The sequence below is a fragment of the Musca domestica genome, unplaced genomic scaffold (genome assembly GCF_030504385.1).
Source record: "Musca domestica strain aabys unplaced genomic scaffold, Musca_domestica.polishedcontigs.V.1.1 32, whole genome shotgun sequence".
Lineage (NCBI taxonomy): Eukaryota > Metazoa > Arthropoda > Insecta > Diptera > Muscidae > Musca > Musca domestica.
In genome coordinates, this window is record NW_026712311.1 from 1,233,570 (window position 1) to 1,254,761 (window position 21,192).

The following is a 21,192-nucleotide window of genomic DNA, read 5'->3' on the forward strand; positions in this document are numbered from 1 at the left end:
TTAAAAAAAAAGAAATGTATCCCAACTGATGACGCCCGCGACCGCAACCACACAGACCTCAGGTTGTGTTCGTCGAGTCGTTTAAATAATTTTATTTGGGCTTGAGTTAGCCTACTTTGACAATGAAGACATGGTAGATAGTTGTTAACAAGGGTTTTGCTTCGGATGGGTGGGGTAGAGCCCGGCAAGCAGATTTTTCATGAAAAGAAGGGATATGAAAACCCCCTTTCCTCCCCCCTTTTCCATTTCCTTATTTAGTCTTGTAAACACCCATGGCTGGAGGTGTGTTTGCAAATGAAACCATAACCCACTAACATCACCGAACTAACACCCCCACCCCAAACCATGTTCAGCTGTTGTTTTTTTTTTGGCTAGAACATCATCACAAAAATAATAATAATGAGAAGAGAGCTTAGAATAGGGATTAATTAAAATTTTCTAGCCACATAGACCACATAGGACCATCAACACCAAGGAGAGAGAAAAAAATCCAAAATTAAGTTTTTTTTTTTTGGTAAAATTTCAGTTTTGTTTTCCCAGTTTTTTTGGGGGCTTAAACTAAATTTGGCCCAAATTTCTATGAGTTGTGAACATGTTTTTCGTTGTTTTTTTTTCTGGGCTTTGTTGGTTGTTTGTTTGATTTGTTCTTTTGCTTTTTTTTGCTCATTTCATGAACATCATCATCTCTCTGGGGAAAAACAAGCAAAGCAAATCATTTTTTATTGAGGTTGTTCTTTGGTTTAGTTTGTGTTTGCCATGCTCCTTCTAGGGCCACTATCATCATCACCACTAACCACCAACACCACTACTACCTACAACAACCGCTGGTACTTGTGTAATTTAGGTTTTCATTTGTATGCAAAAATTGCAGTGGAACCCCCTCTCCTCCGCCCTTAAATCCACACACTCCACCACCCAACTCTTGCTCCTTTCTTTTGTTGTTTAGAAAAAAAAAAAAATAGGAAAATAGAAAACAGAAAAAAGGACATGTGAAAATCATGTTTAGGTGAAGGCTGATGTGGCCCGATTTTTTAATTTTTTTTTTTAGTTCGTTTGAAGAGGGTGTTGCCATTCTTGATTTTTCCGGCTATGCTGCCATGTTTCTTACGAAAAAGTTCATAATAATTGCATAGGAAACTTGTGTGATTTATGACTAAATGTGTGTGAGTGTGGCATACTTTTAGGCATACAATTATGGCATAACAATTGTGCCAAATATGACGGCTATGATGATGGTAACCAGAAAGAAAAATTTGAAAATTGTAAAGGCCGTGTTACATGGCTTTACAAATTCATTATTTCTAATATTTTTTTTTTTTTCAAACTGTAAGTTTTGTGTGGAACATGTAAAAACCCATATTTTTGGAGGAAAATTAGTAAGAAAACAGCAGCTATATTTATTAATGATGGGGATCATGAAAAAAGTAGTTCATCGAAAATGAAACATGTAAGGCAAGGCCAGAGACTTTCGATTTTATATTTAAAAAACAGAAAGGAAAATTTGGTTTCAATGAAAAATAAAACCATATTTTTGGTTACCCCAAAAGTAGGCAATAATTTATCTTAAGTAAATAAATATTTCTAAAAAAAATTAATGTAAAAAAATATTACTTTGGAAGGATATAACAGTTATAAATGTAATTTTTTACGAATATTATGAAGGACAAAACAGTTAGATTTGGAGGATCATCCATAAGTTCAAGGATCATCCTTAACCATATATAGGGGTTTCAAGGTCCATTCTCCAACACAGGACTTTCTAATGAAAAAATTTTGTATTTTATATTTTTTTCCAAGGACCTTCCAGAGCAAAAAATCATAGACTCTTTTTAAATTTTATTACCAAAGACTTTCTAACTATAAATGTGGATTCTTTAAAGAATATTTATTTAAGAATCTTCCAGAGCAATAAACTATGGATTTTAATAAAATAATTCCAAAAACTTTCTATATTTAAGTGTGGATTCTTCAAAGGATATTTTTTAAAGGACCTTCTGGAGCAAGAAACACGGAGCCAAGACCTCTAGTTAAAATAGGGATTATTTAAATGATATTATTTAAGGATCTTCCAAGCAAAAAGCATGGATTTTGACAAAAATATGTCTTTACGAATTTTTGTGGTTTTTCAAGTACTCCCAGTGTCAAAAAATGGATTTTTAAGGATAATTTTTCCAAAGACCTTCTATAGATAAAAGTTTGGATTCTTAAAAGGATCTTCGGGAGCAAACAACGTGGTTTTTAAAAAAAAATTGTTCTTCAAGGTTTTTGTTTCGTTTTTGTTTTTTTTTTAAAGGACTCCCTGTGCCTTATAATTGGATTTTCAAAGAAGATTTCAGTTTTATGTGACAATTCCTTCAGAGAATTTTTCCAAAGAACTTCTATAGCTAAAAGTGTAGATTCTTTAAAGGATATTTTTTAAGAATCTTCCTGAGCAAAAGTTTTACTGCCAAAGTAAATACAGTTTTAAGAATCATTTCTTTTTCGAGGTGCATCCTTCACCTCAAACGGAAATTCTTCAAAAGGACATTTTTAAGGACTTTCTAAAGAAACAAAAGTGTATTTTATATTTTTCAAGGATTCTACAAAATCAGAGACACAAATGTGGATTTTTGAAGGGATATTATCTTAAAAATAATCAGAACCCAAAACAAGGTTGAGAATACTCGGAAAATTTTTTCGAGACCTAATGAAGCCACAACCTTGAATTTTAAGTACATTTTTGTAAAGATATTCAAATAAGAAATATGGATTATTTTAAAATATTTTTTCATTGACTTTTCAGTGTCAAAAACATGGATCTTCGAAAGTTATACTTCAGGGACTTTCTAAACCGTGCGTGAGTTCTTTTCAGGAAATTTTTACAAAGTCCTTTTAAAGCTTAAAGTTAGGATTCTGCAAAGAATATTTTTTTAAGGATCTTTCGGAGAAAAAAACATGGATAAATAATCGTTTAATCATTTTTCTTCAAGAATTTTGTGTGTGTATTTTTTTTTTTTTTTCAAGGACTCCCTGTGGCAAAAAATTGGATTTTTAAGGACCATTTCAGTTTGAGGTGTAGATTTTGTAAAGGATATTCTTCTAAGGACCACTGAAGACTCGAATGAAAATTTTTCAAAGGATATGTTACAATCCTCTTCCAGAGCCGTAAACCTATTTTTTAAAGGATATTAATTGGAGAATCTTCCATAGCCAAAACATGGTTATTTTTCAAGGACTGTTTACGCCAAGGACTGTTTACGTTTAAAGGATATTTTCCCAGGACAATGGGCCACAAACGTTTTACGTGTAATTTTGTAAAGGATACTCTTCTAAGAATTATTTGAACCCCTAATGGAGATTTTTGTAAGGATATGTTACAGCCCTCTTCCAGGGCCTTAAACCTAATATTTTTAAAGGATATTAATTGAAGAACCTTTCAGAGCCAAAACATGGACACTTTCAAGGACTATTAACGCCGTTTGGAGGCTACTTTCCAGGACAATCAGAGCCAAAGGATATTATTTCACCAAGGACCATAAGAGTTTTAAGTGTTAATTTTCCGTGATTTTTTCAAGGTATTAATTGAAGAAACTTCAGGAGGCAAAACATAGACATTTTACAATTACAGAGCCACAAATTTGTATTTGTCAAAGGATATTATTTCACCAAGGACCATGAGAATTTTAAGTGTGGAACTCATAAAGGATATTTTATCGAAGGATAATTTGGGCCTCTACTAGAGATTTTTGGAGATTTTTTTTAAATATATTTTATAACTCTCTTCCAAAGCCATAACCGGGATTATTTCTTTGATATTTATTTAATTATTATTTTAAAGGATATTCATTCAAAAACCTTCCAGAGCCAAAACCGAAGTTTTAAAAATATTTTACAATGCCTTTCTAGAAACCCGAACCGGGATTTTTATAAATATTTATAGGAACGATAAACTTGAACTTTTTAAGGATAGCTTTCAAGGATAGGTTATGCTTCAAAAATTGTTTAAGATACTTTTCAAGATCAACAGAGTCACAAACGTGGATTTGTCAAATTTTATTTTTTAAAAAACCAACATAGCCACAAGAGACGATTTTTAAAGTAATTTTCTCCAGAAACATAAGAGCCACAAACGAAGATTTTTAAGGGATAATTTTTGTAAGGATCTTGACAAATATTTTTAAGGACTTTTCAGTCCTGTTTTGAGGACTTTCAAATGTTTTTAGGACTTTCTAAGCCATGGATTTTTTAAAAGATTTTTTTTAAAGAATATTTTCTCAATTTTTAAGGTGTTTGTAAAAGGAAGCCAGAACCGAGATTTCCCAATGCCTTTTTAGAAACACAAGCAGAGATTTTTATAAATATTTGTTAGAACCACTAACTTGAACATTTTAAGGCTAGTATTCAAGGGCGTATTTATGAATACTTTTGCAGGATCATCAGAGTCACAAACGTGGATTTTTGAAACGCCACGAACGAAGATCTTTGCGGGATATTTTTGTAAGGACCTTCATAAATGTTTTTTCGAGGTCTTTTCAGAGTCATATTTCAAGGACGTAAATTTTTTAGAGGATGGTTATTGAAGGACTCATTCTTTTAATTTATTTATTTTATTTTAACCTTGTGAAAGTGTGAATTTTTGAAAGCTATTTATAAGGGACCATCGGAACAAAAAAAAATATGCTATTTAAGGAATATTTTTTCAAGGATATTAGGAGAATTTTTGTTGAAGTGCAAGTGAAGTGCATAAACGTGGATTTTTAAAATTAATTTTTTCAATGACTTCTGGAGGACAGTTTTAATATTTCGAGGACCTACCCTTCCCGATCTATAAATATAAACGAATTATCCATTTCTTTAAAGAATATTTATCAAGAATATTTTTTTAGGAAATCTATTCAAGGTTCATTTGAGCCTCAAACGTTGATTTTTGGATTTTTTTCAAGGACCTCTCCGAGAGAATAAAATTAAGATTTTTTCAAGAGCTTCACAAGGAAGCAAATGTAATTTTTACGAATATTTTAAAGGACTTTAAATGGTAAATTAGTGGGTTTTAAAATCATTTTCTCAAAAACGAATTTGATTTTTTTTTGATTTTTTTTTTCAATTTTTTTTAGATTTTTTTAATGGTACCTCTTGAGACTTTTTGAAATTTTAGAAAATAATCCAAGGTTTTGCAGTGGTACCAATGAAGATTTTTAAAAACAAATTTTCAGTAGAACTTTGAATGTTGCAAAAGTGGATTTTTAAGAATAGAGACTCTCGAGGATCTTATGTGGATTTTTAGGGATAATTTACCAAGGTAGAATTTGAAAATGTAGAATATTCAAAAATATTAGACATTTTTTGTAAGGTCTTTTAATGGAATAAATAGGGATATCAGTAATATTTTCCAAAGGACTTCTCCTATGAATATTGTTTCTAAAGCTACCTTGGACATTTAGGCATATATTTTTAAGGGTCAACATGAACTATTTTCCAAAGGACTTCTCCTCTGAATATTGTTTCTAGAGCTACCTTGGATTTTTAGGAATATATTTTTTGAGGGTCAACATGAACTATTTTCCAAAGGACTTCTCCTATATATATTGTTTCTAAGGCTACCCTGAATTTTTAGGAATATATTTTTGAAGGGTCAACAGGAACTTTTTACATAGTCAGGGTCTTTGAAAGACATGCATGTAAATTTCTAAGAATTTATTAATTTTTTTTAGACATTGGATCTTTATATAATGTTTTCCCTCCGAAGACAATATCTATTTATTTCACAAAGACTTCACAGACCTCATAATCCGAATATCTATTTTTTCACCAAGGCTTGAGGGGTTTTTGAAAATATTTTTAAATTTTAAAGAAATATTATTACTGACATCATGGTACCACAAAAATATATCTTCTCCAACCTCCAACCCCCCTAAATAACCAATTTAAAATTTATGCCCAAACCACAATATTTTCCATTTTTTCTCCTAAAATCCGTGTATGTGGCAACAGAATGACACATTAACTTTTTGTTGTTGTTATATTTTTTTTTGGTTCTCCAACACCACAACCTTGAAGTAACATCAATAGAACAAAATGACATTATTGTTTTCCAGACACTAAGAGGGCAATTTTGTCAACACCAGGCAAAAAATATGGCACGTCATCGGCCACTGGAGTTTTCTGAGTTGTTTCTTTTGAAAACATTTTGGAAGGGGGGCCAACCGTAAGGTCTTTTTGGTTTTTTCCTCTGTTTCTACTCGGACCATAAACATTAACTTGGTTGGCTGTCGTGCCATAAGGCTATCAAGAAACCATGGAGGAGGAAGAAAAAAAAAAACAGCACCAAAATTGGCCAGCTATACTTAAAAAAAAAACACCCACTTAAAGAAGGGGAAATATGCCGGGGCCAAGGAAGCAAAAAGAGCACCAACAATATGAGCCAAACCACATAATGCGTTTCATAACCTGTAATGCCGCAAAGGCAACAACAAAAACAGCAACAAACAACCTCAATAACGACGACAAAGGACACATTTGTAAAAATGGTTGCATTTGAGTAATGGGGACAAATATAAAAATTAAGCGAGGCATTATTGGCCAAAAAAAAGTGCCATGCCATGGTGTTGAACTCAACACGTGAATTGTGTGTGTGTGGGTTTTGTTACAAATCTCGGTAAAAAAAAGCCCCGCCACAATGAAGGCCATAATAAAAGAAAGTGTTGTAAGGACGGCCACAAAACCCCAAAAGCATAGTTTCCTTATTGTTGTTCATTTCTTTCATGTTTTAACCACATTAAAGCATACTTTTAGGGGGAAGTTTTTTTTCGAAGGTAAAGATTTCATTAATAAATACAAAAAATGTGTTCACTTTAAAGACCCGCATGATGGCCAACATTAACGCACAACACATAAAGAAAAGAAGGCTCATAAAATAAATTAGAAATATTAAAGAGGTAATTATGAGAATTAATAAACATAAATAGTGGCCCAGAGAGGGTGGGGTGAGGGGGCGAGAGAGGGGTAAGAAGAAGAAAAGAAGGCCTGGCCATGAGCGCGAAGACAAAATAAAATAAATTGAAAAAGAGAGGTGGTGGCAGGGCAAAAGAGCTCAAGACACACGCCTGCCAAAAATATATGCTGTCTAATGGCCTCGGACTAAGGTTAATTATTTTCTTTTTTTTCGTCTCTTGAAGGAGGAGGAGTTTTGTAAAAATTACTTGGAGATGGGGGTGTTGCTCCATTTTTTTGAAAAAGAAAATTATTTAATTTCTTAAGAATTTTTAAGAGCCACTCCGGGCCGCAAATGGAGATTTTTTAAATAATATTTTTTTTTTTTGGTGTTGCAAAATGGTCAGGCTTAATCCCTTTATTGTTTTTTTTAATAAAAACAACGTTTGTTTATTAGTGGAGAACGATGGTAATGTTTACCAGGGGGTAAGGCAGGAAAGAGCCACCAATCAGTTTGGCCGCAGACCTTGGACATTCAAACAATATTTTTTTAAGGACCATCCAGATCGGGGAAGTTTAAAATATTTTTTTTGAAGACTACTAAGACGTGAGTTTTTTAAAAATATTTTTTTCAAAAGCAGATATGGCCTTGGATTTTTTTAAATTATTTTTTTTCAAAATGCAATTATGGTGGTGGATTTTTTGAAAATATTTTTTTCAAAAGCAGAACATGGTCGTGGATTTACTAAAACAATTTTTTTCAAAAATTGATGTCTTCGTGAATGTTTTAAAAATATTTTCGCACTCGCGAATTAATGCCGAATATTATCTGGAGGCTGTATTAAAGAATTGGACACCCAAACATTTGGTCGCAGACCTTGGACATTCCAACAGGACTCAGCAGCACCATCGCACTCAGCACGCCACCCAATAATGGTTACAAAATGAGGTTCGTCGCTTCATTTCCAACGTACAATGGCCACCAAAATCTCTGGATACCAATCCTTTGGACCATCTGGTGTCTGGAGTATTTTGGAAAGCAAGGTTGGCACTAAAAAATACCAAAGTGTCGATCACCTCAAACAAGCGCTTCGCCGGGAATGGGTCAAAATACCGCAGAGCCACATTCGGGCAGCGTGTGGCGGTTTCATTGGCAATTTGAAGGCCATAATTCATGGCAAAAGGTGACCAATTCGAACAAATCCAAATCCGGTTTAACATTTGATTTTCTACGAAATTTGCTTTAAATTGCCCTCCCAGCCACGAAATCAATCTTTTGGAGGAAAAAGTGTTTTTTGTCAACAGGATTCCTAAAAGACCTTCCTCCAAGGTCTAGAGCATTCAGAGTCACATGGTGTAGTAAGGCACTATTCTGGCTTTTCTAATATTATTTTTAATATTTTTTAAATATTTTTAACAGCCCCAGGAACTATAATTTTGGCTGGAAGCGAGGAAACTAGGGATGGAAAAGTGTACTATAATTGTACGAAAAGTACTAAATAGTAACAATTTTGGTATTGGGTGAAGGAATAGAGCTGAAATCCTGAAATCTGAAATCTAGATATCGCTATTGGTGTCTGTCATAAAGGGAGGACCCTTTAGCTGGGTCCTAAACCCGTTATGTCGATAAAGCACATTCTTATAGTTATATGTACCCCCTGTAGCCATATGGCTGAGGGTATCAAAATTATACCCATTTAAAAAGGAGATTTCAAAGGATACTTTTTTAAAACCCCATGAAGATCCTCGAAATGTGGATATTTTGGATTATTTTTTAATGCAGTCGTGGATTTTTAAGGATATTTTTCAAATATTTTTATGGATTTTCAATTGCCACTACTTTGAAAATATTTTTAATTAATGTGATTTTAAAGACCATTCTAGCCAAGGTATGCCCAGGCCCTTTTTTGACCTAATAAAAAATTATCTGCTGTTATTTAAAAATTCCTCTAAATACCCAATTTAAAATACCACAAAAAAACGTCCCACATTTCTTGCTAAATTGATAATCAAATGCCATAAACAGCCTACTTAAGTCTCCACAGAAAAATAACCGAACAACAAGCAGAAGAGCACAAAAATCCCTTTACAAATCATAACTAAGCCTAAAAGTATGCAGCAGCCATACTTTTTGACAATGTTTAATTAAATTTTTGGCCAACACTCTGCGCACAGACCCCTTCCTGCACCTCACCCTCCCTCCTTTTCTCAGCAATAAAATTGCTTTCTTTCGTTCAGGCCTCTGTCGCAATATTTTCCAAGAAAACTTTTCTCTGTTAATGACATTTTTCAAAAACTCGAAAGTTTTCATAAATACAGACATATTTCTAGCCAAAAAAAAGATGTTATGAACTTCAATTCATGGGAACAACAGCGCAAAGGGGACATTTGGCAGCATGGCAGGTTATTATTCATTACAATGTAAGTGAAATATAAGCACCTCCCCTCTCCTCTTCTACTACCACTACTGATTTAAACTAGGTCATATTTTGTTGTCATGTCGGAGGAATGTATGTGAATGGCCGTAGCACCACCCCGCCCCTTCCCCCAAAAGTAGGCTAATAAACTTTTCATTTTCTACCAAAAGATGCGTGTGCCCACCATTTATGCTGGTATTAATTTCTAATGGCTTTCTTTTGTTATACGGTTAGAGAGAAGAGGGTTGGAGGGGTAACATTTCCTTGAACTCCGATCATGGTTGTTGATTATGTGGTGACAGCACAACCAACCCTCACCCCCACCACATACCCACCAATCACACGCAATAAGTCAACCCTTTTGTCGTTGCTGGTCTATTGACAACGACGGAGGCCAATAATGTTAAAAGGAATGGGTTGAGCTGCAGGAGAACACATAAAAACAATGAGACCCGGTCACACATACCCAAGGGGAGAGGGGTTGGAAAAATGAAATTAATTTCATTTAAAAGGTATTGCGTTGGCGAGGCCAACCTGTTGTTTTATTTTTGATTAATAATGACTATGGGCTCATATTTTTTGGGCAGGGCATTATCTTCTGTGAAGGATCTCATTATGTTAAGACTTCCTATTAAAGGATAGGATAAAATAGCAAACAATGCTGTTTAAAGGTTTGAAGACATAAAACAAGTCTTCTCTGTAAAGGAGGTCTTCAATGCCGTAATTTTAGCAGAAAGCCCTTCTGAAGGACTTCATGGCAATAGTGAATTAAAAAAAATAAAATTGTTTTAAGGTTTTAGGTGGCATAAATTAATTTTTTATATGAGGCTAAAGAAATTACCAAAAAAATTAAATTTTTTTGACCCAAGTTTTTTTTTAACAAAATGTCCTTCTGAAGGACTTAATTTTTCTTGAACTATTAGGTGACATAAATTTTAAAGAATTGATATTTAGAATCTATGAGGCTAAAGGAATTACAAACAAAAAATATTTTTTGGACCCTAGATTTAAAAAAAAAAGGTTACATAAATTTTAAAGAATTGTTTTTATAGGATCGAAGAGGCTACAGGATTAATTAATGGATAATGGATTAATGGAAAATTTTTTAAAAAAAAGTTCTTCTGAACGACTTCATTTTTCTTGAATTTTTAGGTGACATAAATTTAAAAAAAGTGTTTTTTTAGAATCATGGGCCTAAAGGAATTATAAAAAATGAAAAAAAAAATTTGGACCTCAGATTTTTCCTTCTGAAGGACTTCTTTTTTCTTGAATTATTAGGTGACATAAATTTTAAAGAATTTTTTTGAGGATCTATGAGCCTAGAGGAATTACAGTTTACCCCAGATTTAAAAAAGTCCTTTCGAAGGACTTCCTTTTTCTCGAATTTTTAGGTGAAATGAATTTAAATGCATTTTTTCTAGGATATATGAGGCTAAAGGAATTATAAAAAAAAAAAAAAAAAAAATATATATATATCTATATATATATATATATATATATATATATATATATATATATATATATATATATATATATATATATATATATATATATATATATATATATATATATATATATAAATATATATATATATATATATATATTTTTTTTTTTTTTTATCACTTCAGAGTTTTGTGACAGCTGCAATTAAAATCTCTGTTCGAAAAATTTCCATTTTTAAAATAATTATGGAGAAAATCTAGCAGATTATGAAAGTTGAGTACAAAGAAGACTCGTGTATCGGCGTCCTGAAAATTTACATCGCAAATTAACCTAAATAGGGGGGGCAAGTTCTCCTCCCCACTTCTACACTTTTAGAAATTGCCAATTATCGAATTAGAAAAAAAGTGCTACATTTTTTTTTTCGAAATATACCAGATTTTATATAAAGAATTTTTCACTGCACATATTAAGTTAACAAATTTCTTTTGTTCACAGACTCACAATGAAATTTGATGTAGAATAATTCGTACTTTGACACTTTTCCCAAAAAATGAAGTATAAAGGGATATGTTGACTCGAATTGGATACGTGTTAGATTAAAAGCGCAAAAAAGCAAAGTCACAATTCTCACTTTTAGTCAATAAAGGTTGAATGCGTTTTTCATAAAAACTATTGTACATATTTATGGTTTATTCGGAGATTTATCGTGAAATTTTGTGTAGAATATTTCCTCTTCGGACAACTTTTGCCTAAAATGAATTTTTATAAAGCTTTAAGGCATTAAATCGAAAAAAAGTCAGGGGAAAAAATTAATTCTAAAAAATTATGATAATTTTTCGGTTTTTTGGCAACATTGATGCAATTTTTTTCTTGACAAATAATGGATATAGAGATTTCTTTTCTTTGGTGACTTATAATAAAATTTGATAATGAATAACTTTGTCCTTAACACTTTTCCCAAAAAATGAGATATAAAAGGAGATTTTGACTTAGAATGGAAACCTGTTAAATTAACAGCAGAAAAAACCAAGGTAACAACTTTCACTTTTAGTCCATAAATTTTTAATGTATTTTTCACAAAAAGTATTGGACATAGGTTTATGAATTATTCTGAGATTGATAGTGAAATTCTGTGTACAATATTTCCTCTTCGGACACCTTCCACGTAAAACGAAATTTTATTAAGCTTTCAGGCGTTAAATCGAAAAAAGTCTGAAGAAAAATTGATAGGAAAAAATTATAAAAACATTTTCGTGGCGTGTTTTTTTTTTTTTTTTTTTTTTTTTTTTTTTGGCTACATTGTGCAAATTTTTAATTGAAAAATAATGGATATAGAGATTTCTTTTCTTTGGTGACTTATAGTAAAATTTGATAATGAATAATTTTGTCCTTAACACTTTTCCCAAAAAATGAAATATAAAAGGAGATTTTGGACTTAGAATGGAAACATGTTAAAATAACATTAAAAAAACGTAAACAAATACTTTTCACTCGCCATACATTAATTTCGAATGTAATTTTCTTAAAAACTATTATATCTAGGTATGTGATTTATTCTGAGATTTATCGTGAAATTTTGTGTAGAATATTTCCTCTTCGGACACCTTCCACCTACAACGAAATTTTATGCTACTTTCAGGCGTTAAGTCAAAAAAAGTCCGAGGAAAAATTTATTCGAAAAAAAATATGAAATATTTTCGAGTTTTTTTCGAAACATAGAAGCAAACATATTTTGACATCCAATGGAAATGGAGATTTCTTTTCTTTGGTGACTCACGGTAAAATTTGATGGGGAATATTTCTGTCTTTAACTTTAACCCTTGACGTCTTCTAGGACTTATAGTAGAATTTTATGACAAACAATTTTGTGGGATATTTTGCCCTGCTACTATCCTGTTTAAGGTGAGTTTTTAACAATATTTTATAAAAAGGACCAATAAGACCACTTTTTTGACTCGCTTGAGGGTTAAAGTTCTAAAGCCAAATATTATTTGTATTTGTAGCTGCAATATTGCCGAAGACACTATATACCTAAAACGCACGGATTTCAAGAAATCTTAATCTGAAAATTTCTAAAAGTGTGAAGGAGGGAGAAACTTTCTCACTTTATTTCGATTATTTCCGATGAAAGCCTTGAAAATGCCGATACACGTGTCTTATTTTTTTAGCTCTATTTTCATAATCTGCTGAAATTTTGCCAGTATTTTTTTTTTTGTATTGCACAGTGTAATTAGTTTTATCGAGAAAATAGTATTTTTTAGGTCTTTTATATTTTTTTTAGGAAAATTCCCCGTAGAAAACCTTTTAGACCGAAAAATCCATTAACCCTCAATTTTCCTTGGCTGAGGTAACTCCTTGATATCCCAGCAAAAAGGAAAACAACTAAGAGGATTTCGAGTAATCCTAATTTGAAAATGTTAAAAAACTGTTGAAGAGAGGGGATCTTGCCCCCTCTGTTTAGGTTACTCTGCGATGTAAAATTGCAAAACCCGATACACGTGTCTGCTTATTTTGTCTCTACTTTTTCTACTGAATTTTTGCCAGTTATTATTTTTTGTGTTGCACAGTGTAACTAATATTCTCGAGGAAATTGTCTTAAAAATCAGGTTTGTCAGGACAATTTTTTTTATGAAAATTCCCTGTAGGGAGCCTTTTTAGACCTAAAAATATATTAACAATCAATTTTCCTTGGCTGAGGATATCCCAGCAAAAAAAACCAAGAGGATTTCGAGGAATCTTAATCTGAAAATGTTAAAAGACTGTTGAAGAGAGGGGAACTTTCCCCCTCTGATTAGGTTACTCTGCGATGTAAATTTGTAAAACGCTGATACACGTGTCTTCCTATTTTGTCTCTATTTTCATAATCTGCTGAATTTTTGAAGGCCGATACACGGGTCTTCTTTTTCAGCTCTATTTTCATAATCTGCTGAATTTTTCCCCATAATTATTTTTTATGTTGCACAGTGTAATTAATACACTCGAGGAAATTGTCTTAAAAGTCAGGTTTGTCAGGACATTTTTTTAAAGAAAATTCCCTGTAGAAACCCTTTTTAGACCTAAAAAATACATTAACCCTCAATTTTCCTTGGCTGAGGAAACTCCTTGATAAACAAAGAGGATTTCGAGGAATCTTAATCTGAAAATGTTAAAAAACTGTTGAAGAGATGGGATCTTGCCCCCTCTGTTTAGGTTATTCTGCGATGTAAATTTGCAAAACGCCGATACACGTCTCTCCTTTTTTCAGCTCTATTTTCATAATCTGCTGAATTTTTGCCAGTAATTTTTTTTCTTTTGTGTTGCACAGTGTAATTAATACTCTCGAGGAAATTGTCTTAAAAATCAGGTTTGTCAGGACAATTTTTTTTAAAGAAAATTCCCTGTATGAACCCTTTTTAGACCTAAAAATACATAAACCCTCAATTTTCCTTGGCTGAGGAAAATCCTTGTATATCCCAGCAAAAAAAAAAAAAAAAACCAAGAGAATTTCGAGGAATCTTAATCTGAAAATGTTAAAAAAACTGTTGAAGAGAGGGGATCTTGCCCCCTCTGATTGGGTTACTCTGCGATGTAAATTTGCAAAACGCCGATAAAAGTCTCTTCTTTTTTCAGCTCTATTTTCATAATTTGCTGAATTTTTGAAGGCCGATACACGGGTCTTCTTTTACGTAAATGCAGATTTTCTCAAAGAAAATCCTCTCTACACGCAAAAAAATATAAGCCTCTCTAACATATGTCCCAAACATATTTTGCAGCAAACAAATATATGTTTGCAAACATTCCCAAACATAACATATGTTTGGGTGCTGCAAACAAATTATGTTTGGGTCCAAACATAATTAATGTTTGGGTCCAAACATAATTAATGTTTGGGTCCAAACATAATTAATGTTTGGGTCCAAACATATTTTTTGTTCGGGTGCAAACATAATTTATGTTTGGGTCCAAACATAATATATATTGGGGTGCAAACATAAATTTATGATTGGGTCCATTTGTATACTTACTGCAGATATAATTCAACCATAATGCAAACTAGTTTTAAAATCAATTTTTGATATTCACATTTTATTTAACATAAAAGAAATTCATACATATTATAATATATAATAAAAAATTAATTGTAATAATTAATATAATATTAATATCAGTAATAAAAAATTGTTAAAAATAATAATATTAAAATAAAAATTCTAATTATAAAAATATTAAAGAAAATAAATAATTTATAATGAAACATAGTTTTTTATTTTCTTTAATATTTTTATAATTAGAATTTTTATTTTAATATTATTATTTTTAACAATTTTTTATTACAGATATTAATATTATATTAATTATTACAATTTTTATTATGCTTAAAATTATTCTTATGTTTCTAATATTAATTTATTATGTTTTAATTTTTATAAATAATATATTGTTGTTATTGATAAAATAAAATAAACATTTGTTAATAAGTTTATAATTTATATCGTGCCAGTTTTCATAAAATTTTTATTTTATATTAATTTTTTAATTTATTATTATTAATATTATTCTTAATATTTGTTATTATTTTTATTTATTAATTTATTATTTTTCCTTTTATTACAATCACTATTTTTTCAATAAAGTAAAATACTTACAATCTGTTAGGGTCTTCTTTTAGACATTCGTCAATAAGGGCCTTCGAAATATTCACCCAATCTTTATTTTGCAGGCGTTTTTCGGCAATAAAAATTCTCCATATTTTGTTGACAGCCGGAATTGACTTGATGGACTCTATGTCAGTCTTTAAAGTTGAAATAACATTTGTTTTTGGGGTAAGATCCCCAAAACCACCTTCGGATTCACACTCCGATAGAGTGCCACTAACTGTCGATGCTGATGCCACTGATCGAACGGAGTCTAAATGAAAATTAAATATATTATTTAAAAAAAGAAATATATTATTTAAAAAAAGAAAAAAATATTAACAGCCTGTTTCTTTATTTTGAAACGAAATTTTTTTTTGTTCCGACATAAAGAAACAGGCTGTAAATCCAGTGTACTTACCTCCAAATTGCAACTCAATATGAAAAGTAGGTGTTGACATATATTGATGAATTACTTTTTCAAACTGGTCTTCTTTAATGGTTGCACCAAACACTAAGGCTGTTATTTTTCTTGAGGCATCAATTTTTAACTCTAATTTGGCTGCTTTTATAAAGCTTTGTAGATTTAAAGGCTCCGGCGCTTCGACAAATAATTTGTCTTCCCCCAAAACAGTTGGTATCAACATTTATTACAACACTTGTGACACGACGCGAAGGCACAAAACAAATAAAAAGAATAAAAAAAGAACACAACCAGAATGCCAACATGAGACACGCGCAAATGTTACGCTCTTTTGTTCTCATCAAGCAAATCGGTGTGTATGCGAAAAACGCATGTATGTATGTATGCATGAACATTAGTAAGAAGCAACGTCTCAGCAACAAAAAAACATCCAAACAGCTCTTTGTGTGTTGTTGTTGGCATTTTTGGTGCATGGACAATAAAAAAGAAATAAACGTCTCAGCAACAGTTTCCATCCCTCTTGCCGCGCACACACCACACATAGTTACAGCAGCGATCGGCAGTGTTTGCTTGGTGAGAGCAAAAGAGCGTAACATTGGCGCGTGTCTCAAGTTGAGACACTCATCAACGCAAAAACAGACTTCTCACCCTCCTGTCTTCTTTTAAGTCACCTATAACACCAATTCAAAAGTAATCGAGAGCTCTGTTGTTTAGCTCTTTGAAAAAAATCCTCTCCGCACCCATAAAAAAATATGTTCTAACATATAAAATATGTTGGTACCTAACAAATAAAATTGAGTTATGTTACAAAATGTTGCAAACAAATATTTGTTTGCACCGAAACAAATTATGTTTGCATCCAAAAATATATTTGTTTGCAACCAGTCTCAAACAAATATATGTTTGGATCCAAACATATTTCTAACATATATTTTTCTGCGTGTAGAAAGCCTTTTTAGACCAAAAAAATACATTAACCCTCAATTTTCCTTGGCCGAGGAAACTCCTTGATATCCCACCAAGAAAAAAATGAGAGATCTCATGAAAATAATTTTCCAGCCAATGTTCTGTCATTGTCATTAAGATGGACAAGGGGTTATTAAGAGAAATTACAAAAAAAAAAAAAAAAAAACAAAAAAAAAAAACAATTGAACTAAACACTACGAAAAAATTGTTTTCGAACTTCAGAAGCTCGGAAAATTGAAGAAAAAGGAAGCGATAAAAATAACACTTGAAGTCTAGAGTTGGAGAGAAAAAAAGGATAAAATCACAAGAGCAGTGAAACGGCAAACCACCAGAAAAAAAAAAACAACAGCAGCAGCATTCGATGCCATGGAACTGCATCAAAACAATAGAAGAGGCCGGCCAGTGATTGACAACAAGGATATGTGTGGGTGTGTTTAGGTGTATGTCTGAGTGAGTGTGTGTGTGTGAAGAAACCAGGATTCAAGTGTTTAAGTTTTAAATAAGTATTGGAGAGCACGTACAAAAACAACAGCAAGCACTTCTAGAAGCAGAAGAACATTCAAGGAGACATTGTGTTAAGTAGAAGAACAGGGAAAAAATAACAAATCTTTTAAAAAAAAAACACAGCAACAACAACAATCCGAAGGAGAACAACAACAACAAATACAACACCCACTACAATTTTATCATCAGCGATAAGTGTTTGAATATATAGACAAGCTTAAAACATACGCCCGCGCACACACACACATATATGGATGATGTTTAAAGTATTTGTATAAGCTGGAAGGGGGAGGGTGGCTGGAAGGGGTACGGGGGTATGCCATGAAAAAATAAAGTACTTGGTAAGTATGTGTTCTCTGATACTTAAACTGAACATTAAGTGTCATTCTTGTATGCTTAACGCCTTAACAGTGATTATACACTCTATCATCGTCATCAGCATCCGCATCATCATCGGGAGCGCCATTGGAATCTGGAGAAGCAGCATGGGCTACATGGCCCATACAGCAAGCGCGAGAGCTTAAAGATTTTTCTCAACCATGCAGCACCACATCATTCTCTACTTAAACTCATCAGAGGAAAGTATACTCAGGCTACTGGCACGGCTAAGGGGGGGAGGGTGGTGCCGGTATTGCTTCAATGTTTCAATGATGGGCTGACTGATACGACGACTACACCAAGCTTGAAACATGGCTGGAAACTGGGAAAATATAAAAATACTTGGCTAAGAAACAAAACAAACACACACACACACACACTCCCACATACGCATAGATACACTCGAAGACACATACACACACGCGCTCACACACACAACCATTTTAAAAAGACTTTATAAAGTATACAAAGATTGAATTCCTAGTGAAAATCAGGATAACATGATATAATCATGTTTAGAGAGGGAGAGAGGGGGGAGAGAGAGAGGAGGAGGAGAGAGAAAAGGAGTGTAGCTGAAAAAAAAACAACAGTTCATTTGAAGTATCCTTTTGAAAAGAGGAGAGAGAAGGAAAATACCAGGCAACAATACAAGGAAATCCAGCACAAATGATACTTGAGTTAGCTGCAGGAGAAAGGGGGAAAGGAAGAGGGAAGAGGGGGGGGGGGGCTTTAAGTTGGCTACCATGGTTCCCATGCCCAGTTTGTGTGTGTTTTTTTCTCTTTGCTTCATTTAATCAGGATATCAAACTGCCATTTCAGCTGCATGCAAAAGGGTATCGTTTGATCCTGAGCCGAAGGTGTTCTAGGATTTCCAAGGGTTACCAATGATTCCAATATCATCATCATCATTTCCTCCTAGTCTTGTTACAGCTTGTTTGTTGTATTTCTAATCACACACATTTACGCAAAATATTTATTTTCAGTTAAGGGTTTTTTTTTTTTGTTTGGTTTCATGTTCAGGAGAAAGTAGGCAGGATAGCTGAGGTTAGATGAAAACATCGGGTAACCAAAGGAGATAATCTTTCGAGATATTCTCAAGAATTTTAGGCATTTTTTTAAAAAAATAATTTTTAAAGAATTTCCAAAGGGGGTTTTTGAAGACTAGAAAAATATTTAAAAGTCCTTGGAATTTCAGCGGCACGAGAGTTCTTTTCGTGGACTATCAGCATTGTATAATTTAATAATAATAATATATATACACGCAGAAAAATATATGTTAGAAATATGTTTGGATCCAAACATATATTTGTTTGAGACTGGTTGCAAACAAATATATTTTTGGATGCAAACATAATTTGTTTCGGTGCAAACAAATATTTGTTTGCAACATTTTGTAACATAACTCAATTTTATTTGTTAGGTACCAACATATTTTATATGTTAGAACATATTTTTTTATGGGTGCGGAGAGGATTTTTTTCAAAGAGCTAAACAACAGAGCTCTCGATTACTTTTGAATTGGTGTTATAGGTGACTTAAAAGAAGACAGGAGGGTGAGAAGTCTGTTTTTGCGTTGATGAGTGTCTCAACTTGAGACACGCGCCAATGTTACGCTCTTTTGCTCTCACCAAGCAAACACTGCCGATCGCTGCTGTAACTATGTGTGGTGTGTGCGCGGCAAGAGGGATGGAAACTGTTGCTGAGACGTTTATTTCTTTTTTATTGTCCATGCACCAAAAATGCCAACAACAACACACAAAGAGCTGTTTGGATGTTTTTTTGTTGCTGAGACGTTGCTTCTTACTAATGTTCATGCATACATACATACATGCGTTTTTCGCATACACACCGATTTGCTTGATGAGAACAAAAGAGCGTAACATTTGCGCGTGTCTCATGTTGGCATTCTGGTTGTGTTCTTTTTTTATTCTTTTTATTTGTTTTGTGCCTTCGCGTCGTGTCACAAGTGTTGTAATAAATGTTGATACCAACTGTTTTGGGGGAAGACAAATTATTTGTCGAAGCGCCGGAGCCTTTAAATCTACAAAGCTTTATAAAAGCAGCCAAATTAGAGTTAAAAATTGATGCCTCAAGAAAAATAACAGCCTTAGTGTTTGGTGCAACCATTAAAGAAGACCAGTTTGAAAAAGTAATTCATCAATATATGTCAACACCTACTTTTCATATTGAGTTGCAATTTGGAGGTAAGTACACTGGATTTACAGCCTGTTTCTTTATGTCGGAACAAAAAAAAATTTCGTTTCAAAATAAAGAAACAGGCTGTTAATATTTTTTTCTTTTTTTAAATAATATATTTCTTTTTTTAAATAATATATTTAATTTTCATTTAGACTCCGTTCGATCAGTGGCATCAGCATCGACAGTTAGTGGCACTCTATCGGAGTGTGAATCCGAAGGTGGTTTTGGGGATCTTACCCCAAAAACAAATGTTATTTCAACTTTAAAGACTGACATAGAGTCCATCAAGTCAATTCCGGCTGTCAACAAAATATGGAGAATTTTTATTGCCGAAAAACGCCTGCAAAATAAAGATTGGGTGAATATTTCGAAGGCCCTTATTGACGAATGTCTAAAAGAAGACCCTAACAGATTGTAAGTATTTTACTTTATTGAAAAAATAGTGATTGTAATAAAAGGAAAAATAATAAATTAATAAATAAAAATAATAACAAATATTAAGAATAATATTAATAATAATAAATTAAAAAATTAATATAAAATAAAAATTTTATGAAAACTGGCACGATATAAATTATAAACTTATTAACAAATGTTTATTTTATTTTATCAATAACAACAATATATTATTTATAAAAATTAAAACATAATAAATTAATATTAGAAACATAAGAATAATTTTAAGCATAATAAAAATTGTAATAATTAATATAATATTAATATCTGTAATAAAAAATTGTTAAAAATAATAATATTAAAATAAAAATTCTAATTATAAAAATATTAAAGAAAATAAAAAACTATGTTTCATTATAAATTATTTATTTTCTTTAATATTTTTATAATTAGAATTTTTATTTTAATATTATTATTTTTAACAATTTTTTATTACTGATATTAATATTATATTAATTATTACAATTAATTTTTTATTATATATTATAATATGTATGAATTTCTTTTATGTTAAATAAAATGTGAATATCAAAAATTGATTTTAAAACTAGTTTGCATTATGGTTGAATTATATCTGCAGTAAGTATACAAATGGACCCAATCATAAATTTATGTTTGCACCCCAATATATATTATGTTTGGACCCAAACATAAATTATGTTTGCACCCGAACAAAAAATATGTTTGGACCCAAACATTAATTATGTTTGGACCCAAACATTAATTATGTTTGGACCCAAACATTAATTATGTTTGGACCCAAACATAATTTGTTTGCAGCACCCAAACATATGTTATGTTTGGGAATGTTTGCAAACATATATTTGTTTGCTGCAAAATATGTTTGGGACATATGTTAGAGAGGCTTATATTTTTTTGCGTG

At 32.0% G+C, this 21,192-nt stretch overlaps 3 protein-coding genes across 3 annotated transcripts in view; 1 reads left to right on the top strand and 2 right to left on the bottom strand.

Moving 5' to 3' along the window:
- LOC101901057 (tyrosine-protein phosphatase Lar) overlaps nucleotides 1-21,192 on the bottom strand; it is an 898,201-nt gene that overhangs the window by 542,505 nt on the left and 334,504 nt on the right. The gene's annotated exons all lie outside the window — the stretch shown is intronic.
- Nucleotides 15,352-16,253, bottom strand: LOC131803691 (uncharacterized). Its single transcript, XM_059125207.1, has 2 exons — nucleotides 15,804-16,253; nucleotides 15,352-15,656 (listed from the first exon to the last, which is right to left on the bottom strand). The coding sequence occupies exons 1-2, from the start codon at nucleotides 16,027-16,029 to the stop codon at nucleotides 15,391-15,393; spliced, it is 492 nt and encodes a 163-aa protein (XP_058981190.1). The 5' UTR covers nucleotides 16,030-16,253; the 3' UTR covers nucleotides 15,352-15,390.
- On the top strand, nucleotides 19,409-20,310 carry LOC131803690 (uncharacterized). The gene is made up of 2 exons (XM_059125206.1): nucleotides 19,409-19,858; nucleotides 20,006-20,310. Exons 1-2 carry the CDS (start codon nucleotides 19,633-19,635, stop codon nucleotides 20,269-20,271), a joined length of 492 nt encoding a protein of 163 aa, XP_058981189.1. The 5' UTR covers nucleotides 19,409-19,632; the 3' UTR covers nucleotides 20,272-20,310.

Coding starts and splice junctions, on each gene's coding strand:
- LOC131803691 (XM_059125207.1), bottom strand. CDS start 16,029: ATGTTGATACCAACTGTTTTGGGGGAAGACAAATTATTTGTCGAAGCG. Junction 15,657..15,803: donor TATTGAGTTGCAATTTGGAG/GTAAGTACACTG, acceptor ATTTTCATTTAG/ACTCCGTTCGATCAGTGGCA.
- LOC131803690 (XM_059125206.1), top strand. CDS start 19,633: ATGTTGATACCAACTGTTTTGGGGGAAGACAAATTATTTGTCGAAGCG. Junction 19,859..20,005: donor TATTGAGTTGCAATTTGGAG/GTAAGTACACTG, acceptor ATTTTCATTTAG/ACTCCGTTCGATCAGTGGCA.